Source organism: Harpia harpyja, chromosome Z, assembly GCF_026419915.1.
Source record: "Harpia harpyja isolate bHarHar1 chromosome Z, bHarHar1 primary haplotype, whole genome shotgun sequence".
Classification (NCBI taxonomy): domain Eukaryota; kingdom Metazoa; phylum Chordata; class Aves; order Accipitriformes; family Accipitridae; genus Harpia; species Harpia harpyja.
The window spans coordinates 8,637,504-8,653,964 of record NC_068969.1 but is presented as its reverse complement, the minus strand read 5'-3'; the positions used below and the strand labels follow the sequence as shown (position 1 = coordinate 8,653,964).

At 40.2% G+C, this 16,461-nt stretch overlaps 1 protein-coding gene across 1 annotated transcript in view; it reads left to right on the top strand.

Annotated features, from left to right (window-relative positions):
- The first annotated feature begins 217 nt into the window (after window positions 1-217).
- The window catches only part of TKT (transketolase), a 28,856-nt gene continuing 12,612 nt past the window's right edge, over window positions 218-16,461 (top strand). The window contains exons 1-9 of the mRNA XM_052778963.1: window positions 218-536; window positions 5,787-5,904; window positions 7,508-7,621; window positions 8,283-8,380; window positions 10,028-10,219; window positions 11,053-11,171; window positions 12,889-13,082; window positions 13,687-13,851; window positions 15,127-15,283. Of these exons, the coding sequence (XP_052634923.1) occupies window positions 430-536; window positions 5,787-5,904; window positions 7,508-7,621; window positions 8,283-8,380; window positions 10,028-10,219; window positions 11,053-11,171; window positions 12,889-13,082; window positions 13,687-13,851; window positions 15,127-15,283 (1,264 nt within the window). The 5' untranslated portion in view covers window positions 218-429. The remainder of the gene's footprint in view (window positions 537-5,786; window positions 5,905-7,507; window positions 7,622-8,282; window positions 8,381-10,027; window positions 10,220-11,052; window positions 11,172-12,888; window positions 13,083-13,686; window positions 13,852-15,126; window positions 15,284-16,461) is intronic.

Genomic DNA, 16,461 nt, shown 5'->3' with positions numbered 1-16,461 from the left:
CCGGCCTCCCCCACTTACCGCGCACGGCCGGGAGGGGCCGCCGCGCCGCCCTCTCACCGGCTGCCAGGCGGGGGAGCGAAATGGCGGCAACGGCGCCTGCGCGCGGCCAGGGGCGGGCGCTCAGAGCCGCCTGCTGGCGCCGGCAGGGGGAGCCGGCGGCTCCGCCAGGCCGCGCCGCGCCGCCCGGTCCGGGCCCGCCCCGCCCCGCCCCTCCCCTCCTGCGGGCGGCCGCGGCGGTGTGCGCGGCCGGGTCCGGCGCAGGCGGCAGGCGGGGCGGCTGCCCCTTCCCTCTCTTTCTCCGCCCCCACCGCACGGCCCGGCTGAGGCGCGCTGCCTGCAGCCGTCGCGGAGCGCCGCCGTCCCTGCCCAGCCCCAGGTGCCACCGCCGCCCGAGCCCCGCTGTCGCCGCGGCCCTCCCAATTCGCCCCTATGGAGGATTACCACAAGCCCGACCAACAGACCCTGCAGGCCCTCAAGGACACGGCCAACCGGCTCCGCATCAGCTCCATCAAAGCCACGACCGCGGCCGGCTCCGGGTGAGTGAGGCAGGCGGGCTGCGCCCCAGCCCCGGCCGCAGACCGGCCCCGCGGTGCCCGCCCCGCCGGTCAGCATCCCCACCCGCATCGAGGGTCGTGCGTCCGCTCAGCGGCGAGGCCGAGGCGGGGTGCCGCTGGGAGGGGCTGCGCCGGGCTCCCTCAGCCCCTTACCCGCTGCCTGGGGACACACCGGTGAGGGTAGAGCCGCCCCCCACCCCCGCTCTCTGTTTTCTGCCCGTTGTGCAGCAGCATACCGAGCGGGCGGGGATGCTGGGGGTCCATCCGTGCCTCCCGCGGCTGGGCGGGAGGGCTGAGGCGGCCCCGGGGCGGGACGTGCGCTGCGCGGGATAGGGAGCCCGAGCGCGGGGGGGGCGTGATACCGCGGGGGTCGCGGCCAAATCCCCTTTACCCGCCCCGACAACCCCCCCGGCACGTCGGGGGTGTTGGCGAAGCTGCTCGATGTGGAGGTGCTACATCTGGAAATGGCGGCAGTGGCGAGGAGCGCGGTGAGGTGCGGGGCTCCCGCGGCCGAAGGCGGCCCGGACCCGCCCGGCCCGGCCCGGCCCAGCCCGGGGGCAGCAGCCGCCCCGCCGCGGGCCACGTCGGTCGCCGGGTCCGGCGGGTGTTGTGACTGCGGAGAGAGGCCGGGAATGCTAAGTTGATGCAGGACTGAAAACCAAAGAATTTGTGCCTGAGGCACAAGCGGTTTCTTTTTCATTTCGTGCCCGTCAGTTGGAACTAATTCTGCACAGAATTTCAAGTGAGCCCAAGTGGGATTATCTGTGAAATGCCCGCGGTCTCAAATGGGCAGTTTATTCAGGCCTCTGGACAGGATTTAGCGTAGGCTCTGATGTGTGCAGATTCCAGGGTTATCCTTCCTTTGATCGTGCTTTACCTATGGAAAAAAATCTCTGCAAACAATCCGCTTTTACTCGTGTAAAATTAAAGCCACTTTTTCTGCTTGAATAATACATTTGAGCGCTTCCATATAGAATGCTGGCCTTTTTTTTTTTTTTTTTTCCTTTTTTCTTTTTTCTTCTTTTTTTTAATATATCCCATCTTGTTGCAATTTCCTCCTTTGGACCTCTTTGAAAGCGGCTGTAGTGTTTTAAAAACAAAAAACCCAAAAACCTGAAGGAATCCTTTGGATGTTGAGGTTTGTGTGGAGAAAGGTGGTGTCTAAAGTATTTTAAAGCTGCTTCTTTGGATTGCCTCACACATTCCATCCTGTGTCTGGCATGGGCTACCTCACATGGCTCTTTCTCAAAGCATACAGAAACTGAACTTTACTCGTTCCTTTTGCATAGAGCAAATGAAAACGCTGCTTTGGTTCTTGCTGTAAAATGGAGTGTTGGGACACAAGGAACCTCTCAGCTAGCTGTAGGAGTGGGTTTTTACAAAGCTGTAGCTTGTTTGGTCCAGTTTGGAGAGAGAAGTACAGGATACCCAACAATTGCTCTTTTAATTCTTGATTTGTTTCCAAGCTACAATGTGCAGGCAGTATTATACAAGCCTGTGTGAAATCGTAGGTAAGAAAAATTGTGCTAAATCTACTTAGTAGAGCTTGGGCTTCAGTCTTGAGCTTCTAGTGTGTATTTTAAGCAGGCCACAGAGATGTATGGTATCAGTTGTCTTATCTACAGATAAAATGATTCCTCCGTTTTGTCTGATGTGCTGTTGAAGAATAAGGGTCTTGCTACAGCCTTTGCTTCTCTTCTGTGGTCTGTAAAATTCAATAGTAAAACTATTCTCCCCATACTGATGAAGCAACAGTAAAAGTAATTTTACTTAAGCTTTTTATTCCTGGTTCGTGTATGCTACAATATTGAGTACTTCTTGCACAAAGGCATTTCATTAATCACTCTATCTTATTCTAGCACTAGGGTTGTGTAGAGTCAGAAATTTTTACACAACCTGGTTGTGGTTTTCCAAAACCTGAATGAGATAGTAAGCTTTGCTTAAATTGCTGGTATAAACTAAGAGTGTAGAAAGATGTTTGAATGCAACAGAAGTTTACAGTTAATTAAGAAAATTGTTATGCTTGCATTGACTTTAAGGAAATTTGCGTTTGTTAAAGGTGTAGTTTGTAAAACTGAAGGAAATACTTGCAATAAAAGCACTTCAAACAAAACAGGACCCGCCTACTTCTTTCAAGGAAGTAATTTCTGTAAACTGTGGCATATATTGTAGCACAAGTGGTAGATCTGACACACCAGTTCTTGCAAACTTTACTTGTACTAACTTCTGTTAAAGGAAGTACAGCCTTTGTCTGGACAAGAGCTAAAAGATAAGGTAGTCTGATCCTGAAGATGCCCGAACATATCACTTTGAGTACTTTACCAGCCGTAGTGGAAAAATTCAGTGATCTGGAAAAAAGTTTTGTGCTTAAAATGCCTTAGTTGGGGAAAAAAATTGATTGTTAGTTGTAAAGATTGAACATACTTGCTTTTGGGCGTGGAAGAAGTTTTTCTTTTAGGTAAGTAGTGCAGACATTTTCATCAAAACTGGTAGAGTCTCTTTTGTAGCTGATGATAAATTTCTGCAGTTTTGAAACAGTGCCTGGCTTCCTAGAATTAGATGGTTACATTCTAAATAGTGGAAGTTGCAAGGGTGTCTTTAAGAGGCAGTTAAGTTTCATAACATGTGGTATGATCACTTGTTGCAGATTATCTTCTCCTTCAATTTTTTAGCTTTTGTCTTTCACTCAGTATTCCATTTTAACATTCCACCACTATTCTTTTTAGTTGAAATGTGTAGATGTGTGTAGCTGGAGCTAATATAAATTGATGCAAGTAATAAAAAAACCCCTGCAAAACTATGCTGGAGTAATTATTTTACTCTTAATTTCTGTGGATCCAGGATTTCAGTGTTCTAATGTACTTTAGTTTGGTTTCCTACTAAAGTTAAGGCAGTTCTTCAGCAGAAGCTACCTGGCAGACAAGTGTGTTAATCGGACCACCACCACAAAGTTCTAGGTTGTTTATCAATCGGGAACAAAATGTGGATGATTGTGTGAGAATAGTGGCGATGACTTGCTGTGGTTTTTTTTCTCCCCTTGTACAAGTAATCCAAATACACTTTGCTAGGCTTAACAAGGAATTCTTTTAACAGAACTTATTAGAAAAGTATGAGCTAATAAGAAGACCAGTAGATGTAGTTAAGATGGCTGTATTTAAGTAAATTGTGTAGTTGATTTTTAGAATGATTTCTGGTATCCGATATGTAGTTAAATTTGGGGTAATTTCTATTAGTAGGAAGTCATTTAATTAACCTGTAGTTTTAACAAGTTTTGTTTTTATTTTTTTTCCCCAGTTTTCAGGTAACTTATTAAATTTTTCTACTTTTTTTTTTTTTATTTCCACATGCTACCATTTTAGGTTGTTTAAAACTTTTTTTACCAAGACCAGGAGTTCATAGAAGTATGGTTAAGTATAAAGTTAATAAAATTAAAGGAATGAAAGCTTTAAACAAGCATGTAAGGCTTATTGATTAACTCAAATACATAAATATTTACTAATATGTTTGAACCATGGTTTAAAGCTAATTCTTTTGGTTCCCTGTGTGCGAGTACTTACTAAGGGTTGGACACTAACCGTAATTCATATTTTGCTAGTGTTTTGCATGTTTTTATTCTTATTACAGCACTGTTGGGGATGTTGGGAGGGAAGGTTTACTACTACCAGAAGAGAATATTTGGATTAAAGTTCTAGTGAAAGTGTTGTCTAATCCTAACATGCATGGTAAATGTACATGCGGGAAACGAAATGTGACACTTTCATAGTAAGTTTGTCCTGTTTTACAAGTAGGGTCAAATATTTTAAGAGTGTTGTGTTAAAGATGAAAAATAAACATTGGTAGAAGAGAAAGTGAGATGTGACTGCAAATTATTTTCAAAGCTGGTGCAGATTTCTGCAGCCATAACCTTCTTACTGTTCATTATTCACTTTCCTGTACTTCAGTAGCAACCACTGATGTCAAGAATGATCCCGTTTACACCAGTAAAATCTGAAAAATGCTAATTTCCGCACTCAATAAAGGTTTTTCAAGAGCCTCCTTACCCCTTTTAAGCTTTATTGCAAGTGAAAAGCGAAGGCTGATACACTCAAGTGGTCAAGTAGTGCCATCCCTTCAAGGTGCATAAGAACTACAGTGATCATTATTTAAATTACAGTAATGTAGATAAATAAAAGTAATTGTATACCCTTCTATTACACTTCAAATGAAATATACCTTGTGTTGGAATAACTTAATATTTGCCACTTGGGAATAACCCCTTTCATGTAACTTTATGTTCACTTATTGGTACTATATGGCATAGTTGCTTCTGAAACGGGCCTGTGTGTTTCTAAAGCAAGTTATAGTTGAAGTATTAATTTGTGCTGCTGTTGAAAATTGTTGCAAAAGTTGTCCCAGATAGTTCAATGGGAGAGACTATCCCAGATACTTATAAATGTTTGATAAACCAACCAGTTCAGTATTTCAAACTGATATAGATGTACATGTAGAAAATGTTGGTTCCTCTCTTAGCCAGAGATTAAGCAAATTGGTATTTTACAACGTGTGTCTAGGTGTTTACTGGAGACAGTATTTCTGTGTCCATTTTCAGTAGAAGATGAAATACAAGAATTGTATTATTTAATGCTCTCTCTAGAAATTCTAGTTCTATCAGCTCTGACATGGTAAAATAAAATGGTACCTATGTTACACAGTTCTAAATGTTCCAGAACTTTCTGCAAAAGTTAATCTTGTGTTACCAATCCCTGCCTGTGCAACTGGGCCTGAACAAGTCATGATGCCATGCTTTTAATTCCTTCACTCAGTGAGTGGCTAAAGTACTGTGGAAAGCTGTCTTTGTTTTCTCTGCATCAGTGTAAATTTCTGCTGTCAGATAAATTAGTAGAGTATGATTTCAGGCACAGGGTCATACTGCTTCCTGTGCTTCACGGTCACCGATTAGGGTGGTGTTCCTTGTCATGAAGAAGAACTGAGAGCTCTAGAAGATATGTCCTTGAGCTGTCACCAGGGTCTATCTTTTAACGTCCACTTCAACTAGATAAGAAGGCTCCCTTTGTCTCAAAGTACTACTAATTGGCATTGGGGTAATGGTAGATGGGATGGGTTATCAAAAACACTTAAGACTGTGTATTTTAATGCTGAGGAGTAGGAGACTGGTTAAGTGATATTTTAAAGATATGGTTCTGAGCAAACAATAATGAGAAGTGGTAATCTTGGGTCTGTCTTGACTTGTAGCCACCCTACATCATGTTGCAGTGCAGCAGAGATTATGTCTGTGCTGTTTTTCCATACCATGAGATACAAAGTGCAAGATCCCAGAAACGCCAGCAACGACCGGTTTGTTCTTTCAAAGGTAAAATAACTGTTATGTTATACTCTTGCAGTCTGCTAGTGAAGAGCTGTCTGTCTGTAAATTAAATTGACTTGTCTTCCTTGACTTGTGCTTACTTATGCTTGCATCTACACAGAAGTCGGTTGGAAATATTTGAGAGGTTGGAATTTGTCTACTTCAGAAAGACAAAAGCTGGTTGAGTTAAGGTGTAGCATAAGTCAAAAATAATTAAAAAGTGTCTGTATAGTGTGTCTTGATAAGTCTTAACTTCACTATGTTAAGTTGTTCTAATATTAAATAATAAATGTTACTATATTGTCTATAGAATCTGTCAAGAAATATTAACATCTGTTTTATTTTGGCATAACCAATTTTCTAATGAGTAAGTTGCAGTTAGCTTTGGTGCTCTACTTGTTAAATGCAGCTGTGCTGTTATGCCTGTAGTCACATCACAATGTGCACTAATTACTGTCAGCTTTTCAGGGAGCATTGTATGAAACAGTTATGGTAGGTTAGTGGGTAGTTTGCATTCCTGCTGTGCCAATATGATGTTAAAGTCAATACTACTTCTGAAGCCACTGTGGTTCAGAAAACACATAAAACCACAATCTGGACTAGCCATTAGTGTTTCTCTCCCCTTTTGCATTGTGCCCTTGCAAATCACAAGGGACATTTTGATCATATGACATAAAGGCAGTTGAGGGGCCTTCAGAAAACATAATGATGTAAAAACTGGCAGATGAAGTATTCCAGTGAGGCAAGTTCCATCTCTGAGTCAGAGTTCCTCACATGGTGTCTTACAATAGGGCTGCATAGCTGATGGTGTATATCCCTGCATTGGATGTAACAACTGTTGCCACTTCTGATTGCCATTCTGAAATAAGTAATTGGATGAGAAGCAAGCAGCTAATGCTGAGGTGGCAAACAATAAGAGAGAGTCGCTTCTTCACGTTTGCTTTACCTCTGTCTAATTAATCAGGGTTTCTGCCCGGAGCTGGTAAATGGCTTCAAGCTTTTGCATGCTTTTTTGACTCCTAATGACTCCATGGGTTGAAGATGACTACTACTTTGCAGTTGTCCATATGGACCTGGCTGCAAGGATCTGAGTGTATAAAGCTTAAAATTTTGCCTGTTGTCACTCACTGCATCTTACTTTGAATTCATATGTATTGAAGAAGTTCTAATGGGATAATACTTGCTCATGCATCTGCTTACTGGTTTAGTTAACAGTGCTCTGTTCTTAAAACTCGTACCTAAGCAAATTGAATCAAGGTTTTTTATTTGGATACCAAAACTACTTTTCTGAATTGGACCTGCATGGCTGAGAGAGGCCTTCTTACTCTCCCATGTTGATTTTCTTGAGGACATCCTAAATAGCCCTCGAGAGTGCTGCATTCTTTCTGTCTTAACTGTAGTCAGCTATCTGGGGTGCTCTAAGCAGGGGCATGGGGCACTGGAAAAAAGCATCAGTGTGAATGTTGTGTGTAAAATTGTTTTATAGTTCGATGCTTTCTTAGTGGATGTAAGAACCTGCTACCAGGGTTTGTCAGCTTTGTAGAATTTTGCTTTGATACTAGGATATTGTGGAACTTGTGCTTTGTTTAAAATTTATGTTTCTTTCTAGGGTCATGCAGCACCAATTTTATATTCTGTTTGGGCAGAGGCTGGCTTTCTACAAGAAGCAGAATTACTGAACTTGAGGAAAATTGATTCTGTCTTAGAAGGACACCCAGTACCAGTGAGTGCTCATAACCTTGATATAAGATGGTGTTTTCTGTAAAACAAGAAGTGCATGTATTTTGCAGCAATTCTTGGTTGCCAGCTACAGAACAAGAAAAATAAAGACTTATAAGAAGGATGATGATATTTATGGCTTCACAACTGAATCAGTGTCTGTGTTTGAATGAACATGTAAAAACGAGCTTTATTGTTGTAGTAAAGTTCCCCTACAGTCCTGTTTGTCAATATTTTCCATTTAAAAAAGGTTTATATAAAGTTCCAGCATGGCTTTTCTCATCCTTCAAGAAGCTTTAAGGTATTTGAAGAGTTTATATCCAGTTTGGTCACTTCATTGGTCTTTCCATTCCCAGCCAGTTGTTTCAATTGATTCTTTTTTACACAAAACCATCAATTCTTAACTGTTGGCATCCAAGGCATAGCTGAGAAATTGCTGGGCCATAGGTAGCATTCCCTCTCAGAGAGCCTAGTTAGCTTGTGACACTGATCATCAAGGTATATGCATTGCAGGGAAAGAAGGGGAACAGGCAAGATTTGGAGGGAATTGCACTATATTGTTATGGCCAAGAAGCTGAATTTTGATGTATGTTGAACCATCTTCTAGCACTGGAATCTAGTTCCTCTGTTTCTTAACTGTAAAATAATTGTCTTTTTATTCTCAGAGACAAGCATTCACTGATGTGGCTACTGGATCTCTTGGTCAGGGTCTTGGTGCTGCATGTGGAATGGCATACACTGGCAAATTCTTTGACAGAGCCAGGTAATTCCATCTTCATATTTCATGATTATAGGCATTCAATGGGAATATTTTGTGAAAAGAAATTATATTCTTATCTCAATTGGGGGAAAAAAAAAACCTCCTTTATTCTATTTTCCATTCCCAAATCTAATTTCAGATTCAGGTTTTAAATGATAGATTACTAGCCTGATAATTACAAAGCCATTGCCAGTGAAACTATCAAGAATTTAAAGATTAGCAAGAATTGGTGCATATGTGTGTTCCTTTTGTAACCTGACAACATTGCAAGGTGATGTTCCTGAACAGAGAAGACATAAGTTGTTGGAGCAGCCTCTAACTTCCAAAGAGTAATTGATAGCCATTTTGAGACTGGTATGTGTCCCTTTAGAAGGAAGACACAAACTAGAGATGCATCTGTTCAAAGTCAGATGACAAATAATGGAGAACATGTATCTAGATAAGGAACTGTTATGGTCAATAATAGCACCACTGAATCATAAAGTAGGGCTTCAAAATATTATCAGAAATGCACTCGACTCCATAGAGACAAAAATGTCTGCTTCTGCCATTTGTTTTGTGCACAAGAAAAGTAGATGTCTAAAGGCAAATCTGTATGAGGAGGAAAATAGCCTGATGTAGTTGATATATTTTATGTGACAGTTCTAGTACATTCGAGGATAGGCTGCCCAGTTAATGTGTCCTACACTTCACTAGCTTGAAATCATTTCTGTGAAAGATGACTTGCTGATTTTAATTGAGTTTAGCAGATGCTACGTGTGGAAAAAATCTAACCAGTGCTTACATGACACAAGAAAAAGGTGGTCTTGCGTGTGGAGTACTGGGGAGCAGCTTATGTAGGAGTTCAGATTTAGCCAAAGGCAGGTGGGATTCAGATCAAAAGTCTGTTATAGCTTAATGTCTAGTAAAAAAAAAATCGCTAACAGCTATCTTGATTATTTTGTTTTAAGATTATATATTTGAAGGCTAATTTACTATTCTTTTTTAATTTTAATAGGTAATAACCATTTATAAAGCTTTGTCATCCAAAAAAAAGAGAGTGATGATAAAAGAAAAATACAGTGGCTGAATTCTGTAGAGATCAGACAGTACTCCTGCTAACTGAGTTTTACCTAAATAAAAAGCTTCAGTGTTCGGAGAAATAGTCTACAAAGTCATATCATGTTGGTTATCTTTTTCCTGATTCTGAATTTGGTTATGCAACATGCTTTAATCTGTAGTTGAGTTCATCCCCAATTTATAGTTTCCTGAAGTTAAATTATTGGTCGTCCTTCCAGAGAGTATATGGTAGGAATGAGGAAGCAGACAGTAACCTTTCACGCATTGTTAGTGATCTTGCTGAGTCACAATGACAGGATTTAATGGGCTTGTTCATTCAAGCCTTGCAAAAGCTTAAGACCTGATTTTTTTGAGACCAAGGTTTGAAAAGGAGTACAGTATTTCTCATCTTATTTTTTTCATGTGTAACAGCTCAAAAGTATTTTAATTTAGTTTGTCTAAGGTTATTTAAGGTTATCTGAGGTGAATGCATTGAGCAATGGGAGTTACGTTTGGGATAGACAAAGCAGCAAATTCTCACTATGAACTGTTAGAGGGGTTTTGCTTTTGATTTAATTGTGCTAATTTTTCTTTTTTTTTAATTTCTTCTAGCTATCGAGTGTATTGTCTGCTTGGAGATGGAGAGTTATCTGAAGGGTCTGTTTGGGAGGCAATGGCCTTTGCTGGATTTTACAAGCTTGATAATCTTGTTGCTATATTTGATGTTAACCGTCTTGGACAAAGTGACCCTGCCCCTCTGCAGCATCATGTTGAAATTTACCAGAAACGCTGTGAAGCCTTTGGGTATGTGATTGGAAGAAGTTCAGTATAGCCTCCAATTTGAAACTGTATGTTTTATTTGCATTTCAGAATTTTTCAAATGAGCTTTCAGCTCTAAAGGATACCATCACCAAGAAAGACGGTCTTTCATAATGCCTGATATTGGTTGTTGTTATTAGTACAGCAGGAATATTAAAAGTGGCAGAATTTTTAGTTTAGAGGAAAAATAAAAGGTCTACTTACTTAGATAAATTTGTTAGAGTATCTTAAAGCAGTTTTTATCACATTAAATACAGATTTCATAATTGTTTGTGTGACCAAATATACTGTCATAGCAAGTAGATCAGAAAAAAGGGCGCGGAAACCATTACTCGTAAGAGAATTCTTTGTGTATTGGCTTTCATTTATTTTAGAAATGTATATTTCTATGTAGATGCAAAAATCCATGATAAACTGTCAGATACAATAGCAGCCATGCAAATTATGGTGGAGCATTTTTATTATTTTAATAAACTTTCATTGTCAGTTTTTTAATTGATTTCTAGATGTTTGATTTGCTCTTGTGATTAAAAATGGCTGTTATGTCTGAAGAAATGTAGGATAACTTAGTTATCTGTGGGCTGTGAATTTTACTAGTAGCTGTTAATCCCTCTGTGACTCATTTTGCATGGTAAAAAAGGGACTATGATATTTTGTGATCTGAAATTAATGCTAGTTCATGTTTCTGGCATACTTTGGGTCTCTTAAAAAGACACTGCATTAGAATGAAGTTAGTATTCGTTATTGTTATTGCTAACTACCAAAGAGTGTCACATGATAAAACCCTTTAGAAACAGTTGATCTGTTTGTGTTCTTAGCTGGCATGCTATCATTGTTGATGGACACAGTGTGGAGGAACTTTGCAAAGCCTTTGGCCAGGCCAAACATCAGCCAACGGCTATCATTGCAAAGACTTTTAAAGGCAAAGGCATATCAGGTAATAAAACATCTATTGCTTTGCATATATGTGTGTATATAATAATATGTAGGTAGTGCTGCAATAAAGATGCAGTCATTAAAAAATACAGAAGTTTAATATGTCATACGTTAGAAAAAGGTTGGTATCCTATCAACTTTTTTACTTGATCATACTACCATACAACCTGAAAACTCAGAGTTTTACCCTATTGTTTTTTTCCTTTGTTGCCTTTTCTTATGGAGGACATTAGATTGACGCTTCATTGGAAGCAGGCAAAGATGTGGCTATCAGTTCTTGACATTATCCAGCCAGGTGCACTTCCATGTTGACTGGGCTTTTGCAGATCCCCAGTTGCAGAGCAGGATTTCCTCTGCTGTCAGCTGTACTTGAGTTGTTATTCTTTAAAAAGTCTTTTCTAGTCTGGAAGATGGCTGGGGGCAGGAGGGAACATTGGACTGTATGACTTGGTCTTGAAAATTGCCCTAGCGAAAGAGGGCACCCTTCTTGGCTTGCTCTTGATCCCTAGACTCACAGAGACTACTCTGAGAAGGGAGTAACTTTGTCACAGAAGCTCTCTTCTCCCTGTGTTGCAGATAACTGGGTGTGCTTATTACCAGCCAGACAGTATAAATGCATAGAAAATGAGGAGGGATGCTGTATTTACAGTTTTGACAAAGCTGCATGAGACATGGTACATAAGCTACCTGGTCAACTAAGGTTATTTCGTATGATCTGATGTGTAATTCATTGAGATACAGGATACAGTAGTCCATTGAAATTATTTCATAGGTTAGCAGCTGTTGGAATTCTGGAGTTTGTGGTGCCTCTAAGGTCCTTTTGTAGTTTTCACGTGGTATGAAACTTACCTAAATGTCATTGTCTAGGGGACAGATGTGTATGTACACATTTCAGCAATAAAATGCAGAAAGTCTTTCAAACTCTTTATACTTCTCAACAGCGTTAGTGCTAAGAAAATGCTTTTGGTTCTTGCAGGTGAGATGTGTGCTAGCTATTGTATCCACAGAATGGAGTGAATGCATATTCAGTGTGTCAGGGGTTGCCATGATTCTGTTCAGCTACAGCTTTTAGCAGCACTCTGTAAATTTGTCTTTCTGACCAGATAAATGTTAATAACAGGAGTCAATATCTTCATTCCTTTCCATTGAGTAAGCAAGCAAAATTCATTATTCTTAGTGACTTACTCAGTGAAAAGCAGCATATCACCCGGAGAGGTAATTTTGCTGTTAGTGCCAGGTGCCCAAAGATAAGAGTCATCAGAATCTATTAAAATAAAGCTGTAAAATGTCAGGTCTTGTTTGAATTAGACAGCTTGGTTAACTGTTGTTTGAAACTTAGCTAAGTTTGTTTATTTAGGCCTAACTGTTGAAATTTCATGTTAATTGTTCACACTGATTTGCTGTTTACTTCTTGCCACACTTATGGACCAGGTCTTTTAGGTACCAATTTAAAAACAATTTCAGTATTTGCTGGAAAAAAATCAGTACAATTCAGTATATGCTGGAATTTCATCACTGGTTTGGAATATATGGAATTTGACTATTTCTCTTATGTATTTAAACATGTCTGTCTTAATGTAATTGAATACTATTGTAGTTGTTTACAGTAGCAATAATAAGGAAGTTCTTCCTTGGAAGACTATGCTAGACTGTCACACTCCACTGCACTTTTATTTGGGTAAAATCTGCAGCTAAAAATGTGATTTTTAAATACACAGGTGTTGAAGATAAGGAAAGCTGGCATGGAAAGCCCCTTCCAAAAAACATGGCTGAACAAGTCATTCAGGAAATAGATGACAAAATCCAAAATAAGAAAAAGCTTTCTCCAGCCCTCCCGGAAGAAGATGCACCTGTAGTAAATATTAGAAATATTAAGATGCCATCTCCACCAACTTACAAAGTGGGAGAAAAGGTAGTCCCCTCCTTTGTCACTGTTTGTCAGATATCTTTGAAGTGCGAGACTGCTTAATGGATGGCAGGAGGTTTTGTGTTATCCCTTGCCACGATTTCAACTACCCACCTCTACTCTCCTATTTTGAGTATCCTGCAAAACACCTACCTCTGTGGTGTGACACAGACATTCAACTCAGTGGGTATTGAAAGTATATATTAAAGTATCAAGACTCAAATCACTCTTCTTCATTTTGTGATCATTATCAATTATCCAAACTATTTTATGTGTATTTAAAATTAAAGATACTCCATGAGGTTCAGTGAATTTCCATGATTGGAAACCAAGGTTTTCAAAATATCCTAGCTGGATTGGTAGGGAGTTGCTGATTTCAGCACAGATGTGTGTCCTGATGCTTCACTGTATTTTTCCTTTTTTATTTACTCTTCTGTGTTCTCATATGTACTTTTAGTACTGCTAACATTTAAAATGTTTCTGGTTGTGTTTTGTGGTTTTTTTTAGTTGTATGTGCATGCACTCATGGTAAAACAAGAAAATGGGAAAAAAAAAAAAGCTTCTAGAAACAGAAAATTATAACAGTACTGCTATATTTTTCTTTTCCTAGTGGGCTACCCGCAAAGCTTACGGTGTTGCACTTGCAAAACTGGGCCATGCTAATGATCGAGTGATTGCTTTGGATGGAGACACAAAGAACTCCACCTTCTCAGAGCTTTTTAAGAAAGAACATCCGAATCGCTACATTGAATGCTACATTGCTGAACAGAACATGGTAACCGGTCTCTTGGTTGTATGAAATACTGATATTACACAGCAGGATCTGAGACCATTCAGTCTGAGTCTTCAGAGAGTGGGGTTTTAATACTTGTTTTTCATATGTGTATTCATGGATATTTAATTTGACTTGTTCACTTCTTAGGGAAAAACTAGGCTATGGCAAAAGCTTACAAATATAATACAACAGGAGTGCTTCTAATCATTGTTTCCTAAATCCACCGCTTTTTTTCTTTTTATTTTTGTGGTCATATTGTCTGTGTTTCAGTAGAACACAAGGACATGGCAACATGTAAACAACAGTAATACTTTCCACAGTGTGATTAGTAGAGATTTAACTCTGAAAAGACTTTTTAGGTGTTTTTTTTCCTTCACAAGAAATGGAATGTCACAATGTGACAATGAGTTCTACACTAGACTGGGGTATAAAGATGGGGACAGAGAAACAGTTAATAAATTTAGCCTGATGACACTTGTACAGAAAGGACTAAAATAATTTGATAACTCATCTGTTTGAGTCTTTGGTTGCCACCTGTATGCGTTCACTGAAGCAAATGAAATTAAAGACACAAATTCAGGCAGAAATTTGTTGTTGTCTTTAATGATTTATAACCAAAGAACCCATGGGCTGTCTCTTGTAAATTTTATACTAGGGCAGTTTCATGAGATTGAGTCAGGCATTTTGGATTTACATCAGCTTAGGAGAAATTTGCCACAAAGAGCAGAACAATTTCTGTATAAAATAAATGTATGGGGTAAATGTAGCAGTAAACAATTTAAGGACCTTGTTCTAATTTGCATCTTGCTGAAGAAGGGCCCTTTTAGTAAATACCAGTCCAAATAACACAGGTAAATCTATTCCCATTTAGTATGATAATTTTTGTCTGCTGGAGGTAGTAAAACCATGTCCTTTGGACTGAAAGTGTAAGCCTTTGATCCAGGAAAAGAAAGAGGGGGATAAGTCTTAAAACTCTCTGAATGGCTGCTTGGAGCAGATAAAGAAAAGAAGCTGCCAATAAGGATCAACAACAACAGCTAGCAGTTGAGGCAAGGAGCAGATGAGATGCTAGAGGATAGATACTTGGTGAGTGAGTTGCCTCCTTTTCTTTTTGGAAAGGCCAACAATTAGGAGCAGGACTGGACAGAGATCTTTTTTTATCTGCATTGAAAGCTTTTTGCTAAAGTTTTGCAGTAGGAAGTCCCACAGATGATCTCTTGGAAACAATTGACAAATGAGGAATTCACTGTTCTTGTACAATCTCCCTCTTTTCAGGTGAGCATTGCAGTTGGTTGTGCCACTCGTGACAGAACTGTTGCTTTTGCCAGCACCTTTGCTACCTTCTTCACACGGGCGTTTGACCAGATCCGTATGGCTGCCATCTCCGAGAGTAACATCAATCTCTGTGGGTCACACTGCGGTGTTTCTATTGGTAAGGGCAGCCTTGACTTATTTATCAGCAGTTCCTATCCCTTTAGTGATAAGTGTCTGGCAGTCGAACTGATAATGCTTTGTGGAGACAATCAGTAATACAGCTGTGATGGTATAACAGTGGCACTGTTTATAGGAAGAAGTCATATTTGCAATTTTATCAGACACGTATTTGAAAAGAATGAGATTTTTAAGCCTTCATCAGCTTCTCTGCTTTTTTTCTCTTTTATCAGTTTGGCCTTATTAAATAGGACTTTTCCCTTCTCCTCTACAAGTATAGAGTGATATAAAGGGATTGGATTGAAAGTGAGGAGCTTAGGTTCCTTTCCATCTCTCCAGTTGACGTCCTCTGTGATGAGGATAGTGGTGTGCTTACTGTAGCTTTGTTTCCCAGTCCCTAAAATGAGAAACTAATGATACTTATTCTTGCACAGATGCTCTTGTCCACCAATCTAGAAAACACTTTACAAGGAATAAATATTTTTGTTTTATTATGCCTTTGAAGGTCACTGATTTGAAATAATTGCTTCAGCTTACCTCAGTATTTCTTACTACTGAGCAGTTAATGTGTTGATTAAAAAAACCAGAAACCTCAAAGTACTAATTAAACTGTGACACTGTTATGTAATTCTATTCTATCATAGAATCCTAGAATAGTTTGGGTTGGAAGGGACCTTTAAAGGTCATCTAGTCCAACCCCCCCTGCAATGAGCAGGGACATCTTCAACTAGATCAGGTTGCTCAGACTGCTGTCCAACCTGACCTTGAATGTTTCCAGGGATGGAGCATCTACCACCTGTCTGGGCAACCTGTTCCAGTGTTTCACCATCCTCATTGTAAAAAATGTCGTCTTTATATCTAGTCTAAATCTACCCCCTTTCAGTTTAAAACCATTACCCCTTGTCCTATCACAACAGGCTCTACTAAAACGTTTGTCCCCATCTTTCTTAAAAGCCCCCTTTAAGTACTAGAAGGCCACAATAAGGTTGCCCTGGAGCCTACGCTTCTCCAGGGTGAATAACGCCAATGCTTTCAGCCTGTCATCATAGGAGAGGTGTTCCATGCCTCTGATCATTTTTGTGGCCCTCCTCTGGACCACTCCAACAGGTCCATGTCTTTCCTGTGCTGAGGGCTCCAGAGCTGAATGCAGTACTCCAGGTGGGGTCTCACCAGAGCAGA